Here is a 22,010-nt window from a genome sequence, read left to right as displayed (position 1 = left end):
AACGATGTTTGCAGCCACCTCACGCACAAATCCCGTCTGCCCTTTAACACGGAAGGAAGGCAGTCGAAAAGGGGGCTGCTGCTGGGGGGGGGGGGGGGGGGGTGGATTAGTGGCACGCAACAGATGTTACTCCTTGATTAACAAAAAGGGGTTCTGCCAGGGGTGAGCCTATGAGCGTACTGTACGTCAAGTAACAGGACGGGTTGGCAACCTATAGGTTAATAATAAATAAAAAAATAAAAAAATAAGTTACTTCAAAAGGATTTATCTACAAATAATGACATAAACAAAACACATGAACATGAAGTGACACTGCAGAGCAATAGACCTTATACTGCCAAATTATTTTTATTTATTAAAAAATTAAAACAAAATGTCATTTTAACTCGACATCTACTTTTTTTTTTTTAAAGCAGTTTCGACTACAGTGGTGTGAATTCTTCTTTTTTTTTTTTTATGTAGTTTTCCATACTGAATTATACAAACATTTTTCATTTTATAATAAATAAGCAATGTGGGAATTTGAGGGGTTTAGACCGACTAACAAGGATGAGCAGTATACCAGCGCTGTATTATCTATTAAATCTATTTACAACAACATTTTAAAAACAACAGACGGTTTGTACAGTGAGACTATTCTTGAGTACTCTGCATGATGTGTCAAAGATCACTTCCTGGACATCTGTTTGCCATAAATGTATTTATTATTCCTTCCTTCTTTTTTTTTTTTAAGACAGGTTAACTTATTTGAGTTTTAGAAGATACATCTCACTATTAAACCCTCTGGGTCACACATTGGTATGGTAAAGTTATCAGGTTTCAAGTTTTACGTTGTGGATGCACTTTGGTGTGTGCGTGTGTGTAACTGATTACTTTTCTTTACAGCACGGTCGGATCGATCCATTACGTTCAAGGGACATTATTTTTTAAAATACGCTTTGAATATACAGCCAACATCACACTCTGTTGGAAATGCGTGTTTAACGTGGGCTGGTTAAGGATATGTGAGTGTTTGACGTCGAATAATTCACATATTGCTGTTCTAATGTCTGGGAAACAGTCGCGACGCTCCCCCCGGGCTTGCCATGAAATGGTATCGTCCAATGTATGACGTCACGGACCATGTCGGACAGTAGCGCAGTGGACTTGAGTAAATGTTGCACTTTACTTTTCTGCTCAACGTGTTCCCGACTGCTTGTCTCACGCTGACTTTTCTCTTTTGTTTATTTTTGTTTTTATTTTAAAAAGCACAGCAGATCCCAGCATGATCCGGCGACAGTGAAAAGAAGCTCGAAGGTAATTAAAGACACTCGACTCGGGCTTTGACGAAGTCTAAATAGTTGTAAATACGAAATGTCTTGACTAACTTGTTCACTCTTTAACATGTTTTTCCAATCATCAACGCAAGTGTTGTTAGTCAAATAACTTTTTATGGTCTTGAAAACTTAAATCGACCATGGTCATGTCTCTTTTGTTCGGGGTGTGTAAATAACTGGAATAAATTCACTATTTTGCGTTTTTTTTTCTCGCATTGTCGTTTCGACTGAAGGCACAGTGTCCTAAAATGGTGCCGAAAAAATGTCTTTAAACAACAACAACAACAAAAATTCTAATTTTACTTAAAGCCTCCTGTTATGATTTTGATAAGATAAATTCGGGATCCCACATGGGGCACAGTGGCGTGCAAAGGGGTGGGGCGAGTGGGGCCCAGGGATCCACCTGAGGGTGGGGGTGGGGCCCCCCTCTCGAACACCAAATTTTGTATAGATACACATCTACAGTGAGTGTAAACATGAAAAATGTTCCACCATAGTAGCTGCCCATTTACTTTAAGTCCTTTTTTTTAATGCTACATTTGGATTTTATCCAGAATAAAAAAATAAAAAAATAATTCTATGTTCACTAACACACTAAGGTGTTTAAATTTTATTTTTATTTTGGTTCAATGGGAAGATAGAAACAGTAATACTGTATATATATATATATATATATATATATATTTTTTTTTTATCAAGGTTAACTTAGTGTCAGAATCCTAGTTAGGAACCAGTTATTTACTACAATATGAATGCCTGTGCGTTGCCATTAGTCATGCATATTACGATTGACTTGTTTGATGAAGTTTGTTCTAATCCAGAGAATCGAGGAAATGTTTAGACGACGTCTCCCTGACGTACGGGGCTTTTAGAAACGCGCTTTATTGTGAGTCTTGCTTGCCATTTGTGTGTTAAAGTACGGGCCATTACACTGGAATGTTGTTGTCTTATGAGTTCAGCAGAACCAGAAATTTAAGCACTCGCTGCCGTCAGTCATTCAGCCGCGGTGGGGCTCATAAAACGCACCCCTTGAACTCCACGATGTGACAATACATATGGCAAATGTGACACACCCACTCCACATTTGACCTTTTTTTTTTTTTTTTTCAAGTACGACTACGCTCGTCACGCCGATTCTCTTTGCCAAACTAATACTCCTTGTGTGAGCGAGATATCGGCTGTTAAAAGGGTAGTACTGATTGTTCTTGTTGCTGGGGGACAAACCAGAGAGTTCTTCCCTTAAACAAACAAACAAAGGAAAAACTTAACGAGGGTCATCAGAAGAGTTCCAGTGGTCTCGCCCGCATAATCCTGCACATGATGTACTTGCGTAACAAGTGTACACGCCGCGGTTCCGCTTGTGCCGTTGTCGTCGAGTCGGGACGAAATAGTTCCCGGTCGACGAAAACACGCCTGTTAGCAATTAGATGCGGATTGAGAATGAGAAACGCAAAATGAGAACGTGAAAGTAAATGGGAAGGAATGTAGTGTAAAAGTTACATTTCTATTTCAGTGCTTTGGCGTATAAATCGCTATGACAACAGTGTGGTTGACATACACGTTGCCTAAAAACCTGCGTAAAACCCGGGACAAAACAACGGGGGTGGCGAAATCTGCTCGGGACTCGGGACACAAAACTCAAAATCGGGACCGTCCTCGATAAACCGCGGGACGACTGACTAATCAACCCACGCTCAATTCACCTGTTACATCCACGTAACAGTTAGTTTGGGCATCAATCGATTGGTTATGCCTGGAGAGTGAGGCACAAGGATGATGTAATAGAAAAGTGACCCACAGGTCAAAATAATGATCTAAATTATAGACAAATATAAAAAAAATAATAAACAACTTATAATGTCGGCAATGCCATGTACAATTTAGTGATTAGTATTTTCTAAATTTGAGTGTAAAAAAAAAAAAAATCGCAATAATTGACTTATAGATTCGTATCGGGATTAATCGGTATCGAATGGTGACATGAATCGTGATACAGATCGAACCGCAAGGTCACACCCCTAATTCCTCGGAACTTGTTGTTCCCCAAAAGAACTGGCTTTTTTTATTTCCTATTCCTCACGAGGCAGTTTGAATGTAAAATCCCTTGGCTCAATAAAAGGCGAGGAGACCCAAATCTAACGATGTGACGTCTTGCTTGAGGCGGATCCTGTATAGAATTCTGCGGCAGACACATTTGGGGTTTGCTCTCAATTTTGCAGGATCGCCGCGTGAAAAGGAGGCGAGTGCGCTTCTGTGCTGTCGCGCCGCGCGCGGGGGTATGAGCATGTTTGTGTTTCCAATTGTTTGCCTTTAATGGACTCCCATTTTGGACGTTGCTCCTGCACTAACGTATACAGTGGCGGTGATTATGTGGGGGGGGGGGGGGCTGGGGGGGGTTGATAATTAAACAGCAGGCCCCCCCCTTGGGAGCGCGCCTCTGCTTGGTGGCCACGCTGCGCTTTTGTGTTTATGGTAAGCGGGCAGCTGCAAGCTGGAAGGAGACATTGGCCCACCCCGGGACCCCCCCCCCCCTCCTCCGCTGAGCTCATTTCATTCATAAATGGACGAAGGTGAACTGTGGTATGTTTTCTTTTGAGCCCGTCACTCTGGCACCTGCCATTTAATTCATAACAACAGCGAAGACAAAGTTTGGCCTCCTGAGTGAATTACCGCAGCGATTATAGGCGCGCTGCGTCAGAAAAACTGGTTCCAACCGCCAATTAGGCGGTATTTGTAGCGTGATTTTTTTTTTGTTTGTGACATGTTTTGTCATAACGCACCCGCCACGTTTTGACACGAGACAGGGTTCAAACGTGGCAAGTTAAACGCAGGCCACGAGGCTTTACTCGAATACTTGTAAACATTTTTTGATGGCGCTCTCCACCTACAGTAAGTTACGTAGTTCCTTTTATTAGCGCTTTTAGTGAAACAACTTTTTTTTTTTTTTATGTCAAATGGTGAACCCTCACTACACCAAATCTTTGAGAACAACAACCCGCCTCCCAAATAAATTAAAAAAAACAGGTGACAATAGCTCACACGGTCCCCATCAGTAAACAAACTCCCCTAAAGCCGCATCCCACTGAGGGGCAAACATTTGCGATGCTAACGAATGATGATTTCACGTCAGGGTTTGTTTTTTTTAGGTCGCAGCGCTTCCTAAATGTTCTCTAAACGGTCTTAATAGTTTTCTAAAGCGTCTTAATAATAATGGTCTTTCTTGTCGCAAGGAGCTTTTGGAACATGTTCAACCCTCGAGGTTTATTTGTGTATTTTTTTTTTTTGACCAGCTGTCTTAAGGGTTATAGCATGGATTAGCATTAGCGCTAATTGACAGTCAAGACCCAAATCCTTATGTAATGTTTGTTGGCTGGGGGATTACAGTCTAGCCAATGTATGGAAAAAAAAAAAGCTGTTCTAATTGGGGAATATCAGACTTTGTGACCCCCCCCCCCCCCCCCCCACACACACACACACTCTCTGAACTAGTCGCCTATCAGTTGCAGGGCACATATAATCAGTCACATTCACATCCAGTATTAAAGTTCAAGTTGACTAAAGTAACTTCCTTTCTAATGCAAATAAGTGGCCAAGTGGTCTTTGTAAAACGCACTTTTTTACACCACTCTCTCCAGTCAGATCGATGCTACATGCTAACGCGGCTAAACATCGCCCGCGTCGTCCTCACGTTGCGCTCGCTGTCGCGATCGAGGCCAGGAATGTGAACTATTACAAGATGGATGTAAACACGGTTCTGTGACGTCATCCACCCGGCCACGCTTCGAAGCGCGACATGGCGGCGGTGTGGTACTCGCACCCTCCACAACTCGGGAGGTTGTTTTGATAACCCGCAAGGTCGACTATTCCTCCGCCGCCGGGCCCTCAATCTGAGGATTCAATGACACAACTTTGACTTTGTGAATAACTTTCGCTCCCGCCTCGCTTGCGCGACTGCGAAGCGTCCGTTTTTTTTTAGACATGTAAAGAATAAAAAGTGTGGTATTCCATGTGACCAGCGCTCAACTTTGTGTGTCTCCCCATCAGGATTGGCGGTCCAAGGAGCGAACCTTGGCCATGGCCCACTCGACTGACACTCGCCAGGACAGCTCGAGGCTGGGATGCGCGTCGCCATGGTGATCATTTGCAAGAAGAGGCCGGAAAAGGGCGGCGACAATGTAACGTCGAAAAGTCCACATTCGGGCCCGGTCAGTGAGCGCTTGTTGTTTTTTAATTTTGACTTCCTCCATGGGACGCTTGCGTCGCCCGTTTTTGCGCCGAATTGCATCACGGCTCATTATCGTCCTCCGCCAGCTCTCGCCGCAGTGTTTTCTGTCACCCGCCCCCCCCCCCCTTTTTTTTTGCTCCACTCACAGTCACAATGGAGTCGTTCAAGTTCCGCCACGGACTCATTTTGTAAATCGCGTAGGTGGAGGAGTAGAAGAAGAATTCTGTGTTGCCCTCCGGGCCACGAGAAATGCAGTCAAGATGCCCCCCGCATGATTATTCTGGTTTTATTTCCACAGAATATGAACCAGGGGACCACCGTCTTCACACGTGAACTTACGGGTAAGTCAAAAAAAAAAAAAAGGGACTACATACGTGATGAGGACAGACAAGTGAAGCTTAAATGGATGCTTGACTCGTGGAGCCATTTTCAGCAGCAAAAAGTTAGTATTTTGTCCAGAATGAATTTGATAACTACATTATTTTTTTTGTATACAATTAATAACTTTAACCACAAGTCATTATCCCGGATCAAATTCATTCTGGACAAGATATCTTTACTGTCGTACGTACAAAATGGATGCACAATCAAGACATTCATCCAGCCTCGTTATTGTGCAGCATCATGTGACACATTAAACCGGATTGTTCCACAAGCCAAATTCTTATCAAACAGTCATCATGTAGAACTCCCGGTGTTCGTCTCTCTGGGAGGACAGGAAGTGCTACTCCGGTGCCTTTGGGTAGAAATAAATCCCAAAGGAATAAAATCTGTCAATGAAAAGTCTTCAACTCAGAGCTGCTCGGTTCCTGAACCAACCTGGGTTAATGATTCGAATCAGGGACCACACGTCATTAACGCGGATTAAGTGAGCTCTCCAAGCGAGTTAGTAAACGCTGCATAACTCAGATTATTTGAGTCACTGACTTGAGATTGACTCATCAGAAACAGACTCAGACTCTAAACTCAGTCTTAGGGTAAGTCTACAGTTGAGGTTCCAGTGGCAATGATTTAACTAATTCACTCACAGCCATTTTCACTGAAGTAACCCCCTTCGTTCCCGGCTGTTTTACTGGATTTGGACTGATTTTTCAAGGCCCACAGAATATTGTGTTCTATTGCTAGGAAAACATGGAACCTACCAAAAAAGAGATCAGATTCTCTTTCATCAGGGAAAAAAGTTTCCGTTTTGCAGCAATTAGCATCATAATACAACTAAGTTTCATCATTATTCAGAAACCTGTTGAAAACACCGGGAAAAAGAGCTTGTTGCAGCATTGCCCTGGTTGATCTCTTATACTCTGCTGCCACCTGCTGGCCGTTTTTTGTAATAACTACCATTGCTTTAAGCGACCTCTTCAGGTCAAAGGCTGCACCAAAGCCTTCTTTATGATCTCAGTATAAAAAAACATAAAAAACAAACAAACGTATAAATACTTTTCTGGGACTATGGCAACAATTAGAACATTTTTATACGTTTTTGGGAGCAAATGAGTTAAGAAATTAAAGTGTGTGTGGTGAATGTGCTGCAGATACAAGGCGGTGGTGCAAGGTGGCACACGGCTGCGCCTTACCGCAGAGTCCGGTCGGCACCAGCCTGGAGAGCCTTTGGGACGTCCTGCCCGAAGTGCACCAGAGCTCCTCCCACTGGAGTTGGGACGTGGGCCCCACGTCCGGCGCCATCAGCAGCCTCCTGCAGAACCTCAGCCTGACCGAAGCCGCCGCGTCCTCGCTGGCGTCGGCGCCGCCCAGCAAACGGCAGTGCCGCTCCCTTTCCTGCTCCGACGAGCTTCACCGCTCCACCTGGCGACCGCAGGGATCCAGAGTGTGGACGGCCGTGGAAAAGAGGCGGTGCCACAGCGGCGGGAGCGTCCACCGTGGCGGAATCGCTCCGGCGGGCTTCCCGGCCATCCAGCGCAGCTCCAGCTTCAGCCTCCCCGCCGCCTTGGCCCAGCCCTTCTACCTCTCTCACGAACAGATCCCCGAGCCACACGGGCCGTCGCCGGTCAGCTCGCCCGACTCCACCCCTGAACTGGAGCGCCGAGGAGGGCCGGGCGGTCTGGCCCGTAGCCGCTCGCAGCCCTGCGTCCTCAACGACAAGAAGATCGGGGTCAAGCGCAGGAGGCCGGACGACACGCAAAGGCCCTCGCTGGATCTGGCAAAGATGACTCAGGTTGGTGTTACCGACTTGCGTTATCGGTTCTCACTGGAAAAGCCTACAGACTCAAATGATTTGCTTCACTGACTCGAAGTAATGGAAACACTGCAGACTCTGAGCATTCAGTTAAATCAGGCGATCTGTTTGAATTAGTGGAATTACCTAAAATAGAGATAGAACGATATTTTTTTTGATACGATTATTAGTAGTCAAGGACGCCGATAACCGATATTTGGAGCTGATATTCATTCAAAAAGGAAAATATTGGCATGAAAATTGGAAAAAATACAAACTCCAGCTTTGAATTTTTGGGAATTTTAAAGCATATGTTTATTGAACAACTTTTAGGGTTCGTAAAATATTGGAGTCAATAGACATCTTTGTTGTTGTTGTTTTTTTAACTTCCAGGATCTCACAGGGGCAGTAGCATGTTTTCAAAAGTTAAATAAAAAAACTAACAATTGTTACACACAGTAAATAAAGTATTCAAAATTTTCAAAATATCTTGAATTTTTACTTATCTTAGTTTTAATTCCAAACAAAAACAGAAGGTGCAGAGAGTTGCTAGTGTCAGCAGCATCTCTGAAAATGTAAAAATAGATAGATTTTTTTCAAATTTAAATGAGTTCCTTGAAGTAATCACTTTTTTTTTTTTTTGTATCTATTACCGGCCATCCGATTCTTCAAAATGGCCAATGCCGATATTCGTCAAAATGCTGAATATCCCTAACTTAAAACCCATCTTTTGAGACCATTGCCCCTTGTGATTGGACTTGGAATTGCAGCCACTGGCTGACTTAACCACAGTCACAATGCAGGCTGGCCCACTGCCTTCAGGCCGTGTGTCATTGAGCCGCCAATGTCAGGGAGCGAGACAGCTGCGGCAGGGGTCGCGGTCGTGGGGCGCGGTTGTAAGCGATATTGATTGGGGGGGTAAATTCAGCACGAGTGTCAGGCTGGACCTCGCAACATATCGATCTGCTTCTATCGACGGCCAGTCAAGGTCAGAGCGGATGATGAGTGTTTGGTAGATGGTTCACCGTGAAGGAGGGTCTTCCCTGTGATTTTTTTCGAAGGGGGGGTGGGGGGGGGTCCTCACACCCCTCACACTCAATCTCCAGCACGCCTGTTCGGTGATTACATAAGCCACGGAGGGGCTTTGACTGGGCTCCTTTCTCTGTCGTGTTCCGAGGCGCAAGGCAGCTGTTCCGTCTTCTCCGCATTAAAGCGTAAAAATGGGATCATTCCAGTCCGGGCGAAGCTTCCCGCTCCGAATGCGCAGCTGTCAGGATCCTGGCATCCGTTCTGTTCTGCCTGAGGTCTTTTGTAGGTTCTCCCGCATGTTAGCCTTCATTTTGCGAAGCGCACTTTGCAAAGTGTGCGAAAAACTGCAAAAAAAAAAACTATTATTGCTACTTTTTGTGCCGTACGTGGTGTTCTTCTAATTTATGTTGTTTCTAACCTTTATGATTATTTCGGGTACTTTTTATTCGACACACTTTTTTTGCCGTGCAAAAACTCCCACATAATACATCCGATTCCACGTGACCACTTTTCCCCATTCATTTTCAATGGGACAGACTTTGACATTTTTGACCAGTTAACAGGAGGCGATGGTTCGAATCCCACCTTGGACACTTCAAGTTTTCTTTTTATTCATTTGTCATTCAACTACAATTAATTTGTCATTTTCACATAATTTATCTTCCAATGTACTTATAAGCGGTTCCACATGCATTCAAATCTTAGCATTCAGCTTTTCCCACGCAATTTCTACAGAAATTGTCTACTAAGTCACATTCATTCCCATAGAAGTACGCCACGAACATTAAGCTATTCGTTGCAATGTACGGGTCCAGGTTGTTACAAGTCACATATGACAAGTTACTCTCATGTCTTTTTTGTCTGGGTCTACTGTCACTTTTCTCAGAAACCCTCTAAACGAGGACGTCTCTGTCTTCTATCCGCCTTTGCAGAAACTTCAGAACTTCCACAGCCTCAGCTGCCCGAGAATCTCAGGCCACAGCGAGGACTCTTCGGACGACGTTCCGCCGATAACCAAGCGCGAGCCGCGTGGCCTCACCGTCCAGGAGGTGGACCGAATATCTACCTACTGCAAAGATAAGGCGCCCCTGTGGACGGGCCTTTGCAGCGCCGGGAAGGACGCCTATCTGCTCGGGGGCGAGCTGGACATTGAGCAGATCGAGAGGAATTGAGGAACGACTTACAAGTCTTATAGACAAAGCAAGTTATGCACTCAGTTTGGGAGGGAGTCGTCTTAAGCTGCACCCCCCCCCCCCCCCCCAACGCAGGGGTTCCAAGTGTGTCTCAGGAGACAAGGCAATCAGGAAGCGTCAAATGGAGGTGAAATACTAACGAGTCTTAACATTTTTTCCGTGAACCCTCACCATATTACTTTTAGAGAGAATTTGCAGCAGGCTTGTCCAAATTCTCTGCAGTGGGGGAAGTTGGGACGACCAAACAGACGGAAATGGACACACGGGAAAGACTCAACCCACAACAAGAAAACAGTGCTTCTTTCCAAGATCGACGCGAGATCCTTTATGATGCTAATAGCATTAATATTTTACAATTTGTAATGACAGGGTGATGTCAAAACACGAGCGTATTTCTATATGAATAAACATAGTTTTAAATATGCCTCGTGTGTTTTCCTTTTTTTATTTTGACATTTAAAAATGCAAACCCGAGCGGGCCTAGAAAAGCTCCCTGCGGGACACCAACTGAAGTTTTTAAGTTATTTTGTATTTAATGCGACAATGCAAACTGACCCAATTAAAGACAAGCCACAACATACTTGATGAGCCTATGTTTGTGAAGCCGACCGAACAAGGACGATGTCCGGTCTCTTTTTTCTGTGTGTGTGGGGGGGGGGGGGGTGTGTGTGTTTTGGGGAGGGGGGATGATTGTGACTTGAGCGTTGGCACTAAGCTGCAGTTCACCCCAAAGACCTAGCCCCCCCCCCCCCCCCCCCCAGCCCACGCAGCCTTTCCCTGTACGAGGGGAAACAAAAGGGTCTTTTTCTTGCGAGGAGCCCGTTGACGTGCGAGGCGCTTGTGAATGTGGGCCATGCGTCAGGCCTGTTTGCGATCCTCGCTCCGACACACCACGCAAGCCCCTCCTCAACAAGAAAACGTGTTCCCTTGATTCATTCCAGAACGTCATATTCTAATCAAAGTGGGAAGGTGCCATATTGAGGAGTCGGGACTTAAAATTCACCCATTTCATGATACCGGAGGGGCACGACCGATTAATCGACCGACGATTATTGCCCTTCGAACCCCGGTCGAAACGACAGGCCAATTGGCCGATTATTTTCCCCTTAAAAAGTTAAAATCGAAGAAAACCAAAGTTTCTGCCGCTGTGAATCTACCCCGAATGCACCATTTTGCTTGCGCAGCATTAGCAACTAGCAAGTATTTAGCATATTTTATTCTGGTTATTCTGTTGTCCCAAGGCAGTCTTTAAGCTTTTTGATGACATCCCAGTTAGTGTTAACTGTCAAACTAAACGCGCTACAATAAGAATTACATCCACTATATATTTAAATACAAAACATGCTTCGTTTTTTAAAACATCACTAGCCTAGCGCTAATGCTAAAAACAAAGGGAGGATCCCATTCAGATGCTAATGGCAAGTTAGCATCAACTTTTTAATCAGCAGCATTGCAGCACGTGGAAGGAGACAATGTTTTAAGATGAGATAGCCGTACAAAAAAGAGGAGGGGGTCCACAACCAACCCCTTAACAATAAAATGGTACGTCGTGTTCTTTTTGGTCCCAATTGGTCTTATCGAATGACGGTTGGTCCGACACTCATGCTGAGTCAGATTGTGCTCATATAGTCAAATCTACGAGTCACACACTTTTTAGTAGAAGCACACCGCAAACCTTAAGGAAGTCAACTATTAGCTGCAGTGAAGGCGAGGCAATATGGCCTTAAAAAAAAAACTAATCTCAAATGATTTACACAAAAAAATCTAATTTCAAAGGCCCTCCTTGAAATGTCTATCAAATAAATATCATTATCAAAGAGCACTGGTGTCAAAGTCAAGACCCAGGGGCCAGATCAGGCCCGCCTCATCGTTGAATGTGGCCCACATACGCAAATTCCACTTCACGTTTCTTGCTAAAATACCAAAATTGTGAAAAATGAGAAATTGTAAAATTGCCACCGTTGCAGGACTTTATTTCCTGTCAAAACAGCAGCAGCGGCGGCACTCTGCGTTGGAAGGTGCAGGTGTGCGAAGTTTCGTTGACATGCTCGTTCCTGGTCAAGGGCAGAGTGCGCACAACTCAAAATCCTTCACACTGACTCACTCCAGCCCAAGGTGCTTCGTTCTAAAAGATTTATTGCTCTTCCAACATAACATTATCTGCACCTGCACAATCTAAAAAGGTTCCACAGAAGAACAAAGATAAGGCGGCTGGAGTCAAAGGCATTAATGATGGGAGGTTTTGGGATGGAGATGGTCTGACAGACGCACTCCAGACGTTGTGCCGTTCCCCCCCCCCCCCCCCCCCCCCCCCCCCCCCCAAGGTGGTGTCAGTCAGCTTAGCATTGAAAATGAGATCATCAGCTTAATAATGAGCTTGTGGAAAGAAAAGGAGGAGTCGTAGTCGTCTCGTGTTTTGACTGCACAGGACAATGAGCTGTCCGCAACAAAACAGGAAGTGGTATGCTATCTGTGTAAATCTCACTCACTAGCATCCGAGCTAGCGTTCGTCATAGATAATGTTAAGTTATTAACATTGTTTTTCAGTTTCAATTTATATTTTAGCCGTTTTGGATTTGGTTATAGCTGTGGAGCTCAATGAATGGGATTGTCTATTGTATCTGTCTCACTCTCCTGAGAAAATAAGGGAGTGTATGTAGTCTGGTACCTGTCTCTGTCGGAAGGGAGGCACAGGCTGATTATTGTTTTTCTCTAATCTGATTTATAGCTATGGGAACTTGCAGAAGGGAGGAGAGAGGAATTCTCTTGTATTTACTGAGTTGTAAACAAATGTGTTGTGGGCTGATGGGAGGAGACTTTTCGTATTCACCCACTTTTAAATAAATAATGATGTGCCGGAGTAGACGAGACACAATCTGATGGAACACGGCTTCAGTGTCGTCAGTTTTTGTCATCAGAAGCTTCTGATAATTATTTACCTTTGCAAAGGGACTTCTTCACCAGGATCTCACCATTCAGTTAATTGAACACGCAAAGAGTACAATACTTAATATTGTCTACTCTAACAATATCATTTGCAACCTTTTTGATTAGTGCTATTTGACAGCCGATGTTTGGGTTCATTTACCAATCTGTATTATTTCCTTTGATAAATGGATGGGAAAAAAAATATTTGTGGCTCTATATGATTTGCATTTGAGAACTCCTGATCTAAAGATGAACGCGTTACTCGGATCCTAGGATTGAGGTGGAGAACAATCAACCCATACGCTTGAAAAAAAGTCGAATTCCCATTTAATAGGCAACGGAGGCCAAACGGCAATAAAACATTGGCCCAAAGGTAGATTGAAACAATGTTTGAGGTGTTTGCAAAGCCGCAGCAGCTGCGAGCACTTTACAGTCGGCCGTCGCGCGAAGGTTTATTCCCCAATCAAAAAGAGGAGTGGCACTTCTGTCCTTCATAGCATTTCATTACCTTTAATTGCCCAATAACAATCAAGCTTGTGTCAGTTGATGGTGAAGTGAACCGCAAAGACCTCAATTAACCACTTGGCAATGGGCTTTTGTTCCTCGCGCTGGATCCATTTGGGTACACGGAAACCTCCAGGCCAGCGGCCATCGAACAATTGTTTTTTCGTTTTATTCCAGCTGGCCTGCCCCAGCCCTATTTCTCACCCCGTTTCTCATGGAGGCTAACTTCCCGCGCAGGACGCCGGAGTGAATGCTAACGAGCGGTTAATGATGTAACAATAAGGCGACTGGGCCCCCGGGAGAAACTCGGCCGGGACGCCGCCAATGATGGTGAGGCGCTTTCAAAAGAGGATTCCAGGGGGCGATTGGTCACACTTGGGTTGCGTTTGTCTCGGCGGCCGGACGGACAGCTTCCCGTTCCCAGATGTAGGAAATTGTGAATTCCAGGTAGACAACAACTATTGAGATTGCCACATATCATGGAAGACTTTATTGAGTATAACAATTCAAAATCCTCCTACATGGACAAAAGTATTGGAGACAAGCAACTTGATGGACTCCTTAGTTCTTCCAAATCCACATTTTTTAAAAATTTCTTCCAACTTTGTGTGAACAAGCCTTTTTCTGTTCATTTGCGCATGATCGGATGAGTTTGAAAGAACTCGACAGCGCCGATTTCTAACCCGTCAAACGTAGTTTGAGGTTAAGTGGAGCCAGAAAAGAGCAGCGCTCATGTCTCAACACTTTTTGTCCACATGTACAGTGCGCCGACCCGGGTTAGCTCCTGTTCCAGATCTGTTTCTATCGTAGTGTCGTTTGAGGTCGTCAAGACTGATTTATGAGGCGGGTGTTCTTTTGACGCCGCTCGCGTGATAATAAACTCCCACCCGAGGAAAACTGACACCGGCGTAATGCTAGTAAGTCGGCATCCAGTCTATGACAAATCATGGTAAGACATACCGAAATGCAGTACGTGTACTCGACTACGGCCTACAAACGTGAAAAGTTAAGTCGCATGATTCAGACAACAGAAAATTCTGTAGAGTAAATTTGACTCTATTTAGAATGGGACCAAATAGACTCAGATTTAGAGTAGGCTAATATTTACACTCGGAGGAGAGTAAAATAAAGAATTGAGGGGGGGGGGGGGGTGCTTGGGAAACTGCCACACTATCGCCTGGAGCTGCGTGGCTTAGGAAGTAGATTGTCTCCAAAGCAGAAGGTCTTTTCTTTAGTTCTTTATTTGACTCTTTTCCAATTTTACTCGACAACTGAGTCTTTTTGGTCCCACTCTAAATAGTCACATTTAACTTGACAGAATGTACTGTTGCAGGTGGCTTGATTGAGCCCAATTGTGTAGCAACACTTTGAAACGGTACTAAGACGATGACCTCCTTTCTGAATCGGATTTGATTCTTATACGTGGGAGTTGTGTCGTAGATGATTCACAAAAGCAACAACAACTTTACTCAATCGAGCTCAGTCTTGACAACAAGCCGTTTTCTGATTTTTGGAGGGGTCATGTCATGATAGACCATTCCAACACTCGGCTCAATCGAACCCACATCACCTTAGCGGTTCCCCCCCGTGGCTGAGGATCACGTCCACAGCTTGGGCCAGGTGGTCGGCCGTCCCGTCGGCGGTCACGGTCGGGTGCGTCTGGTCGCCGGGCCTGAGGAAGACCCGAAGAAGAAGAAGAAGAGTTGATCACAGGGTGTCGACCCAAAAGATTGCGGTGCTAAATTGTTCCCAGGAGATCAGAAGAGCTCACGTCAACAAAGTATGCGGCGCTGTCAAGCCTACTTGTGTGGGTGCCTGCGGGGAGTGTGCGTGTTTTGGACTTCTTATCACTCTCGTTCTGATGCAAACAACCTGCAGGCGAGTCCTGAGTAAATCCCAGGATGATTATAGCTACAAAACAGGATGATTTATGCCATTTTAAAACTCAAACCTCTGTTAAAAAAGCAGGTGTGTGTGTGTCTTAGACCCCCCCCCCCCCCCCCTGTCAAAATGCCAGCTTTTAAGTGAGTGCACTCATGTGTGTTACACATCACAACAATCTCCCTCCCGTATTTGTCATGCAGTTGTTTTAGATTCTCGAGTACTATTTTAATATCTACACACCCCGGCAATACGCAGCAGGATTTTTGGCAAATCCTGGCTTTGGTTATGCTAGGCTTTGACGCAGCCTCTGACCTGAAGAGATCGCTTTAAAGCAATGGTAGTTGTTACAAAAAAAAGGCCAGCAGATGGCAGCAGAGTATAAGAGATCAACACGGGCGGGCCATGTCGCAAAAAAAAGCTCTTTTCTCCCCCAGTGTTTTCAACAGATTTGTGAATAAATAACGAGGAAAGTTATCCAGCAAAACAGCTGGGGAGCGAAGGGGGTTGGCTTCAGTGACGGCAATCTCCCAGCAGGTAGAAAGAGGACTAGAGCAAAGAGATTTCTGGCAAGTAACGTGTGCATTTACGTGAACATTTTTATGTTATTCTTTTTATACCCAACACACCCCCTGTAAAATTCATGAGTAACCAAACCCTGCATGATGGGCCCCCCACCCCCAAAAAAAAACAGTGGAAGGGCACGAGGCGCTAGTGGCGGCTATGTTTGGGCTCACTGCCAAGCAATGGATGGAAGATAAGGTGGCGTAATCGGGCCCCCTTTTTTTCCTCGAAGACAAGAGACACCGCCGTCATTCATCTGAAAAACTGCCCCCAGACTCATTCATGACGAAGAGGTCTATAGTTTCACCTCCCTCATCCTCCATCTTGGAACGAGTCACAGGTCGGGAGCTCCAGATGGGCACCGGGCTTTGTCCCCACCCCGGCCAAGCCCCCGCGTCTCTCCCGAGTCGAGTGTGTGGCGCACACACACCGCCATTAATCCTGCGCTCCGAGAGCTCGCCGAGGCACCGTGGCAAATATTTGTACGCCGCCAGAAAGGAGGCCGGGCGCGGGGCTTTGCAAAGAGAGGCTATTGAATAGTGAATAGCAAAGGGGTGGGGGGTGGGGGGTGGGGGGTGCTGCCATGTGTTTGCGCACGTCTGTCAGTCGCCGGGCGTTTGGGTTATGCGAGCTGAGCTGCTAATGGTGCCGCTGTTGTGTCTCCCCGTGCGGCCTCGACGACAGACTTCACAAACATGCAATGAGATGAGATGGTCAAAAAAAGGTCTGCTTAAAATGGCAGCTTTTTTTTTTTTGCGAGGAGTAGAAAACTGGTCAGGGAGGTTGCAATGAGGGCAAGTGCAACATTAAAGGACATGTAGGAATTTCTGGTAAGTACTGGCCATGCTCTTCAGACAGTGTTTTTTTCTTTTTTTTTTACCTTCTTTTGTTTCATGAATAATAAAGGATTTAGAGAGGCTCAATGCCAGCATGCAAAATTCAGACACAAGGCAGCTTGTGTTACCCGATGAGGTAATGCGTCCTTCAGGTCTACGGCAACACGGAAGAGCCGAAGGGCTCACAACGTGACGGGTTGAGATAGCGCAGATAGGCCCTGCGACACTTCGGTGACTTTCACACGGCCGCGAGGTCATTTAACAAAAGGCCACCGGCCAGAGACTGGTCGATCATGACTGTAACTAGTCCTAGTCTTCCAGTCTACTGCTAGTTGAGTTTCAGTTTTCGTCTGGGGGGGAATCACAGTGACTTTTTGTCATCATCGTGTGATAAACTCCAGAAGGTGCCGCACCCGGAGCGTCAAAAGGAATCTTGGATGTCGGCAGCAGGATGACACGTAATTGAGAGAAAGACGGCACTTGATGTATTTGGGACGAATGCTGAAGTCAAACAAAAAGTCAAAGCATCACCGTGCGAGACGTCTGCAAATCGTGCGAGACTTTCCAGTTGACAAAAAATGTCTTCAAAAATTTCACGTTTGTAAATGCGTATGACAAGCGATTTCACGGCATTCACAGTATTATGCAAGACGACTGCGTGTCTTACGTGGCACTCGGCTCCAATAAACATAACTGACATAAACTGTAAAAAGATACAAAATGAGGCACCCCACAGCGGCGCTGACAAATGATGTTCCGGTTGATGTGTAGCGACGCGTCAACTGTCAGTCCTCAAATGTGACCTTCAGCTGAATTTCCTTACTGAATATTCAGGGACGGGTGAACACGCTCGACCTTCACCTTTTGATCATCGGGCCTTTTTTTTTTGAGCACGTAGCGATAATGCAGATAAGACCCACACAAGGGCCGACACGGAACCCAAGTCAAGCGTGTGCAAAACTCAAGAGTGACCTTATTTCGGCAGTGCGGTTTTGGTAGCGGTATTCGAGCATTCAAAGTTTTGCACGCCGTAGCACGTGCATTCGTGCAAAACCCAACACTTGAAATCCTTCAACGCTTTTTCATGCTCGCAAGGCCGTAAGTGCTGCGTTGAATGAGAAGCACAACAGCGTAAATAACGCCGGGCTTCGCCGAGAGGGAATCCCGTTTACGAGCGACGCGGCGGCGGCGACGCTGAAAAAGAAAAAAACAGTCAAAGCTCGCCAACGCCGGGGTGGAAAAACCCTCGAGTCAGTTTGCTGTGTGGAGAAGTGAACGTTCTCGCGGCGCACCAATAAGGGCACAGTTGGCGAGAAAACGACCTTTCTCACCCTCAAGAAAAAAATCGTGCTAACCTTTATGCTAAGCCAAGCCTTGTGGCTAAGTTTCATTGGGCCCGTTTGATACTTCTCCAGCAATGAAAAGCATTTCCGAGGTGTTTTGCCACCGCTGTGTGTGTTTCTCCCACTCAAGTCCAAGTTGTGTCCTCTTCTCTCGCAGACACACGAGTGCGTCCCAACGCTAAGTCTCCAGAATAAATCTGGTCATACAATCTCCAGAATTTCCTTCAGGATCAATAAAGTATCTGCCTAACCCAACCGGAGACCGGAGAATACCAGAACGACTCAATTTCAGGCCTAACGTGTACGGATTCAATTTCAGTCAGATTTACGGTACCGGGTCAAGTCATGCCGGAGATTGTCCGAAATGTCCTACGCGGTCAAGTCAAGAATCTTCCTAACTCAACCAGAAACTAAAGACTCCACTCCGCAGCGTCTTATATTTAGCCATAACCCCCCATGAATCATAACGCCAATGACGTGAGACGTTTTAGTCTTAAGAAATCATAAATCCCACCCCCCCCCCCCCCCTTGAATTTGGCCCCTCGGAATGCTCAGGATGTGTTCAAAGAAGACAGAACGGTCTTTCTTACTTTTTACTGTCCGTCCTACACTCATGACACAAAGCAGCTGCAGGCTGCAAAACTGAACTGAGATTGCAGCCGTTATTATGGCAACAGATCGTGACAGACGCTTACAAACTGCGGCTTTCACACACACACACGCGCGCGAGCGGGTTTCAAGCAACCGTGGACTCGGGTACGAAGGTTGAGGTTGAGGTTGTTTAACGAGGCTCTTTTCCAGTTAAGCACACGAGATCTCTTGCTTCACAAGTCAATTGTTAAAAAGCCGCCCGAGAGCGACGCGGGAACGAGGATCCCCCGAACTGACAAAGCCGTTAAGTAAAGTTCTTGGGTTTCCCTTTCCAACGCAAACGCATCTCAAGCTGAACAAACGGGACTTCAAGATAACAAAAGCTTCACTTTCTCTCTCTCTCTCTCTTGGCGAGAGCTTCAATTTCGAGAGGTATTTTTCAACGGGGTTTAAACAATTTTCATTCATTCCTACATCCAGATAGTCCTTTATAAAAAAAAACAATATAACCGGGAGAAAAATCAGTACTAACACGCCAGAAGACGAGGGCCAATGTAAATATGTAAAAAAAAAATGCAACACCCCTCCATCGACACCCGGGCTTTATCTCTTTCATCCACGCTTTTTAATAAAAATTTGCACTCTACATCCCTACTTAGATGCAAATTATTACATCATACCCATCCAAACACTCCAGTCCGGTATTACGGAGGTCAGGCCACATCGAGTCCTACACTTGTTAAACCCGGCGTTCCCCATGGCTGAGTCTTAAGTCCATGTCTTTTATTTGCTTTGTGATACAAATTGCATCCCTCCCAATCCTTCACGTGATGAATGGACACAATAACTTTACAGATGTTGAGCCACTGATGCGGAACAGGCAGTAAAACAATAAAAATCCTCAGTCGCTGATGACTTCCTCAGCCGTCCAGCAAGAGCGTTTTGTTGCAGCGAAGGGACTGCTGAGTCACACACACACAATAAGGTAAACGTGTTCCAAAAGCAACTCACGCAGTGGCCCAAGTTCCCCCCACACAGAGTGGACTGCCTAATGGTAATGGAACCCCCCCCCCCCCCCCCCAAGCCAGTGAAAGAGCTAAGGGGCTGTTCTTGTATTTAAGAGCGTTTCAGTGAGCCATCTGTGGGCTTTTTGCTCCTTTTCTTTTCCTGTCCAATCCCTCGTGAATAGCACAGCCAAGGCAGTGAGTGTGAAAGCGGTTTCTGATACGACCTGCGATGGAGCAAAATTGCCAGGACGACTTTGTGCTTCCCCCCCCCCCCCCATTCCATTGTTTGTGCCATTAATACAGAACAGAGGGAAAATAGGTTACTAAGAATATTAATTGCCGGTAAAATGCGGTAACAATTAAAACAGCTAACAGTACTTTTTCGCGGATGGCGGTCCCTCTAAATATAGGGGATATTATAACGATTTCTAAAACATTGGTGCTCGATTCCCACCTCTTGCGCTGCAGTATAATCTACTCTTGATGAAACAGTGTAGATCAGAGGTGGGCATCAAGGGCCGGAGTCCTGCAGGTTTTGCATGTTGCCCTTCCCTTCTCCAACACAGCTGATATATGATCAGCTCATCAGCAAGCTCTGCATAAACCTGATAACGATCCTGTTGATTGGAATCAGCTTGTGTTGGAAGTGAGAGACCTCCAAAACCTGCAGGACTCCGGCCCTCGAGGACCGAGATTGCCCCACCTCTGGTGTAGATGGTGTTTGACTGCGTTCGCTAAAACGCAAAAAAAAAAACAAAACAAAAAAACAAAACAAAAAAAAACTAACAAAAAAACCTAACAAAAAAACAAACAAAAAAAACTAACAAAAAAACAAACAAAAAAAACTAACAAAAAAAAACAAACCAAAAAAACAAACAAAACAAACAAACAAAAAAACAAACAAAAAAAACTAACAAAAACACACCATAGTATAGTAGCTAAGTAAGGACACGTTTCAATGTGTTTGCAATATTGGAAGCATTCCGACAAGACAATAGACAGGCCGCTCCGCTCCGCTTGGAATCTGGGCAGTAAAGAGGAAGCAGGAAAGCCTGCAGCGAGAGCGCAGACGGATGTTCGAACCCGGTCATTTCAATGGAATATTCTACTTAAAGCATAGGATGCAAATGGCAGCAGCAAAGCAAAGGAGTCCGGTTGGGGGGGAACAAAAGCCGCGTTTGTTGGACGTTGGTCATCGTTCCCAAAATTGATTGCGTTTAACGTTACGCTCATAGCTGCCAATTGCAATCCGAAGGGGAATAGACTGGAACAACATGGATTAGTCCGTAAATTAATTAGCATCGCTCTACGAAAATCCAATACTGTACAGTCATTATGCAACATGTATTGTAACGCAAGTACATCGTTGACATGATTGACGCTGGCCACATCCAGAAAGAAAGCAAAGAACCTTCAGCCGTTATCCGTTAGATCCTCCGACAAACAGAAACCAAACATGTTCCTTTTTTTCTTTTTTCTTTTTTTATGATGCCAAGATAACTGATCATACACTCTTGACGTTAGTGACACTGATGACTTCCCATGCCGGCAAAAAACGAAAAGCGGGTTGATGTGTTCTAATAAGATCAAAGTGAACATAAAAGTTACGCAACCATCCCACAATGTTTGAGATGGGCCGTGCAACGATTCTAAAGCTTCTGTAAAAAGCTGGCTACCTTTCGTTTTAGTAATCCTGACTGTACAAATGCTACAACCAGAAGCCCACTGGAGCTAACCATGTTAGCCTCGCCGTGCTAGCTAAAATTGCTAGCAAAGATAGCAACTCGGCCTTGAATTCAACTTTCAAGTGCGAGTCGACCTCCAAAGATGTGAAATTGAAAATTCAACTTTTAACCTATTAATCCCATCAGTGTCAACAGCATTTATACACAACAATGTAATTGTATTTTATTTTATTTTTGCAAGTAGTGTAAAAGGGGTGTGAGACGCTTAACGACCAAAACGCTCACTTCCTGTTCCCAGAGTCGGAGACGACACAGTATCCCGCCGGACCTGCTCGGAAACACCAGCGTCAACTCTCACGTGCAGTCACGCGTGGTCCGCCAGCCGTTAGGATTTTACACTGTAAAGCATTTTGAAGAAGACGGCGGCGGCGATGGCGGCTGCCGTGTGAAAATGTTTGCCACGCGCTCTCATCTGCCAAACTCCTCCCAGGAATCCACCTTGGGTTTCCGCTAAACTCGCAGGTTTGCCCCCCCCCCCCCCCCCCCTGGGTTTTTGTGTTCCTAATAATGCGGCCAGCTGCCTTATGGGAGATCTGCGCTCACTTTGCCAATTCATTAGAAATGGCATCATGTCGCACCTCCCGCCGCTCGTAAATCAGCAGGCTAAATCGTCATACTGAACGTGTTTGGGGCGTTAACGGCCCATTTGGAGGTTGTTAATTCCTGCACTCTTCC

At 45.4% G+C, this 22,010-nt stretch overlaps 2 protein-coding genes across 4 annotated transcripts in view; one reads left to right on the top strand and one right to left on the bottom strand.

Annotated features, from left to right (window-relative positions):
* The window catches only part of lhpp (phospholysine phosphohistidine inorganic pyrophosphate phosphatase), a 28,164-nt gene that overhangs the window by 1,062 nt on the left and 5,092 nt on the right, over positions 1 to 22,010 (bottom strand). The window contains exons 7-8 of one of the 3 annotated variants that reach the window (XM_086064825.1): positions 14,939 to 15,043; positions 7,730 to 7,757 (exon numbers count right to left, since the gene is read on the bottom strand). In XM_086064825.1, the coding sequence (XP_085920951.1) occupies positions 7,745 to 7,757; positions 14,939 to 15,043 (118 nt within the window). In that variant the 3' untranslated portion in view covers positions 7,730 to 7,744. The other 2 variants (XM_086064823.1, XM_086064824.1) reach the window with 2 other exon arrangements.
* Positions 1,130 to 10,361, top strand: fam53b (family with sequence similarity 53 member B). Its single transcript, XM_086064822.1, has 5 exons — positions 1,130 to 1,296; positions 5,361 to 5,521; positions 5,840 to 5,882; positions 7,074 to 7,714; positions 9,676 to 10,361. The coding sequence occupies exons 2-5, from the start codon at positions 5,435 to 5,437 to the stop codon at positions 9,913 to 9,915; spliced, it is 1,011 nt and encodes a 336-aa protein (XP_085920948.1). The 5' UTR covers positions 1,130 to 1,296; positions 5,361 to 5,434; the 3' UTR covers positions 9,916 to 10,361.

The sequence above is a fragment of the Leptonotus elevatus genome, chromosome 20 (assembly GCF_054856555.1).
Source record: "Leptonotus elevatus isolate MCC_2025b chromosome 20, RoL_Lele_1.0, whole genome shotgun sequence".
NCBI lineage: Eukaryota > Metazoa > Chordata > Actinopteri > Syngnathiformes > Syngnathidae > Leptonotus > Leptonotus elevatus.
This window is presented reverse-complemented; position numbering and strand designations above follow the sequence as displayed.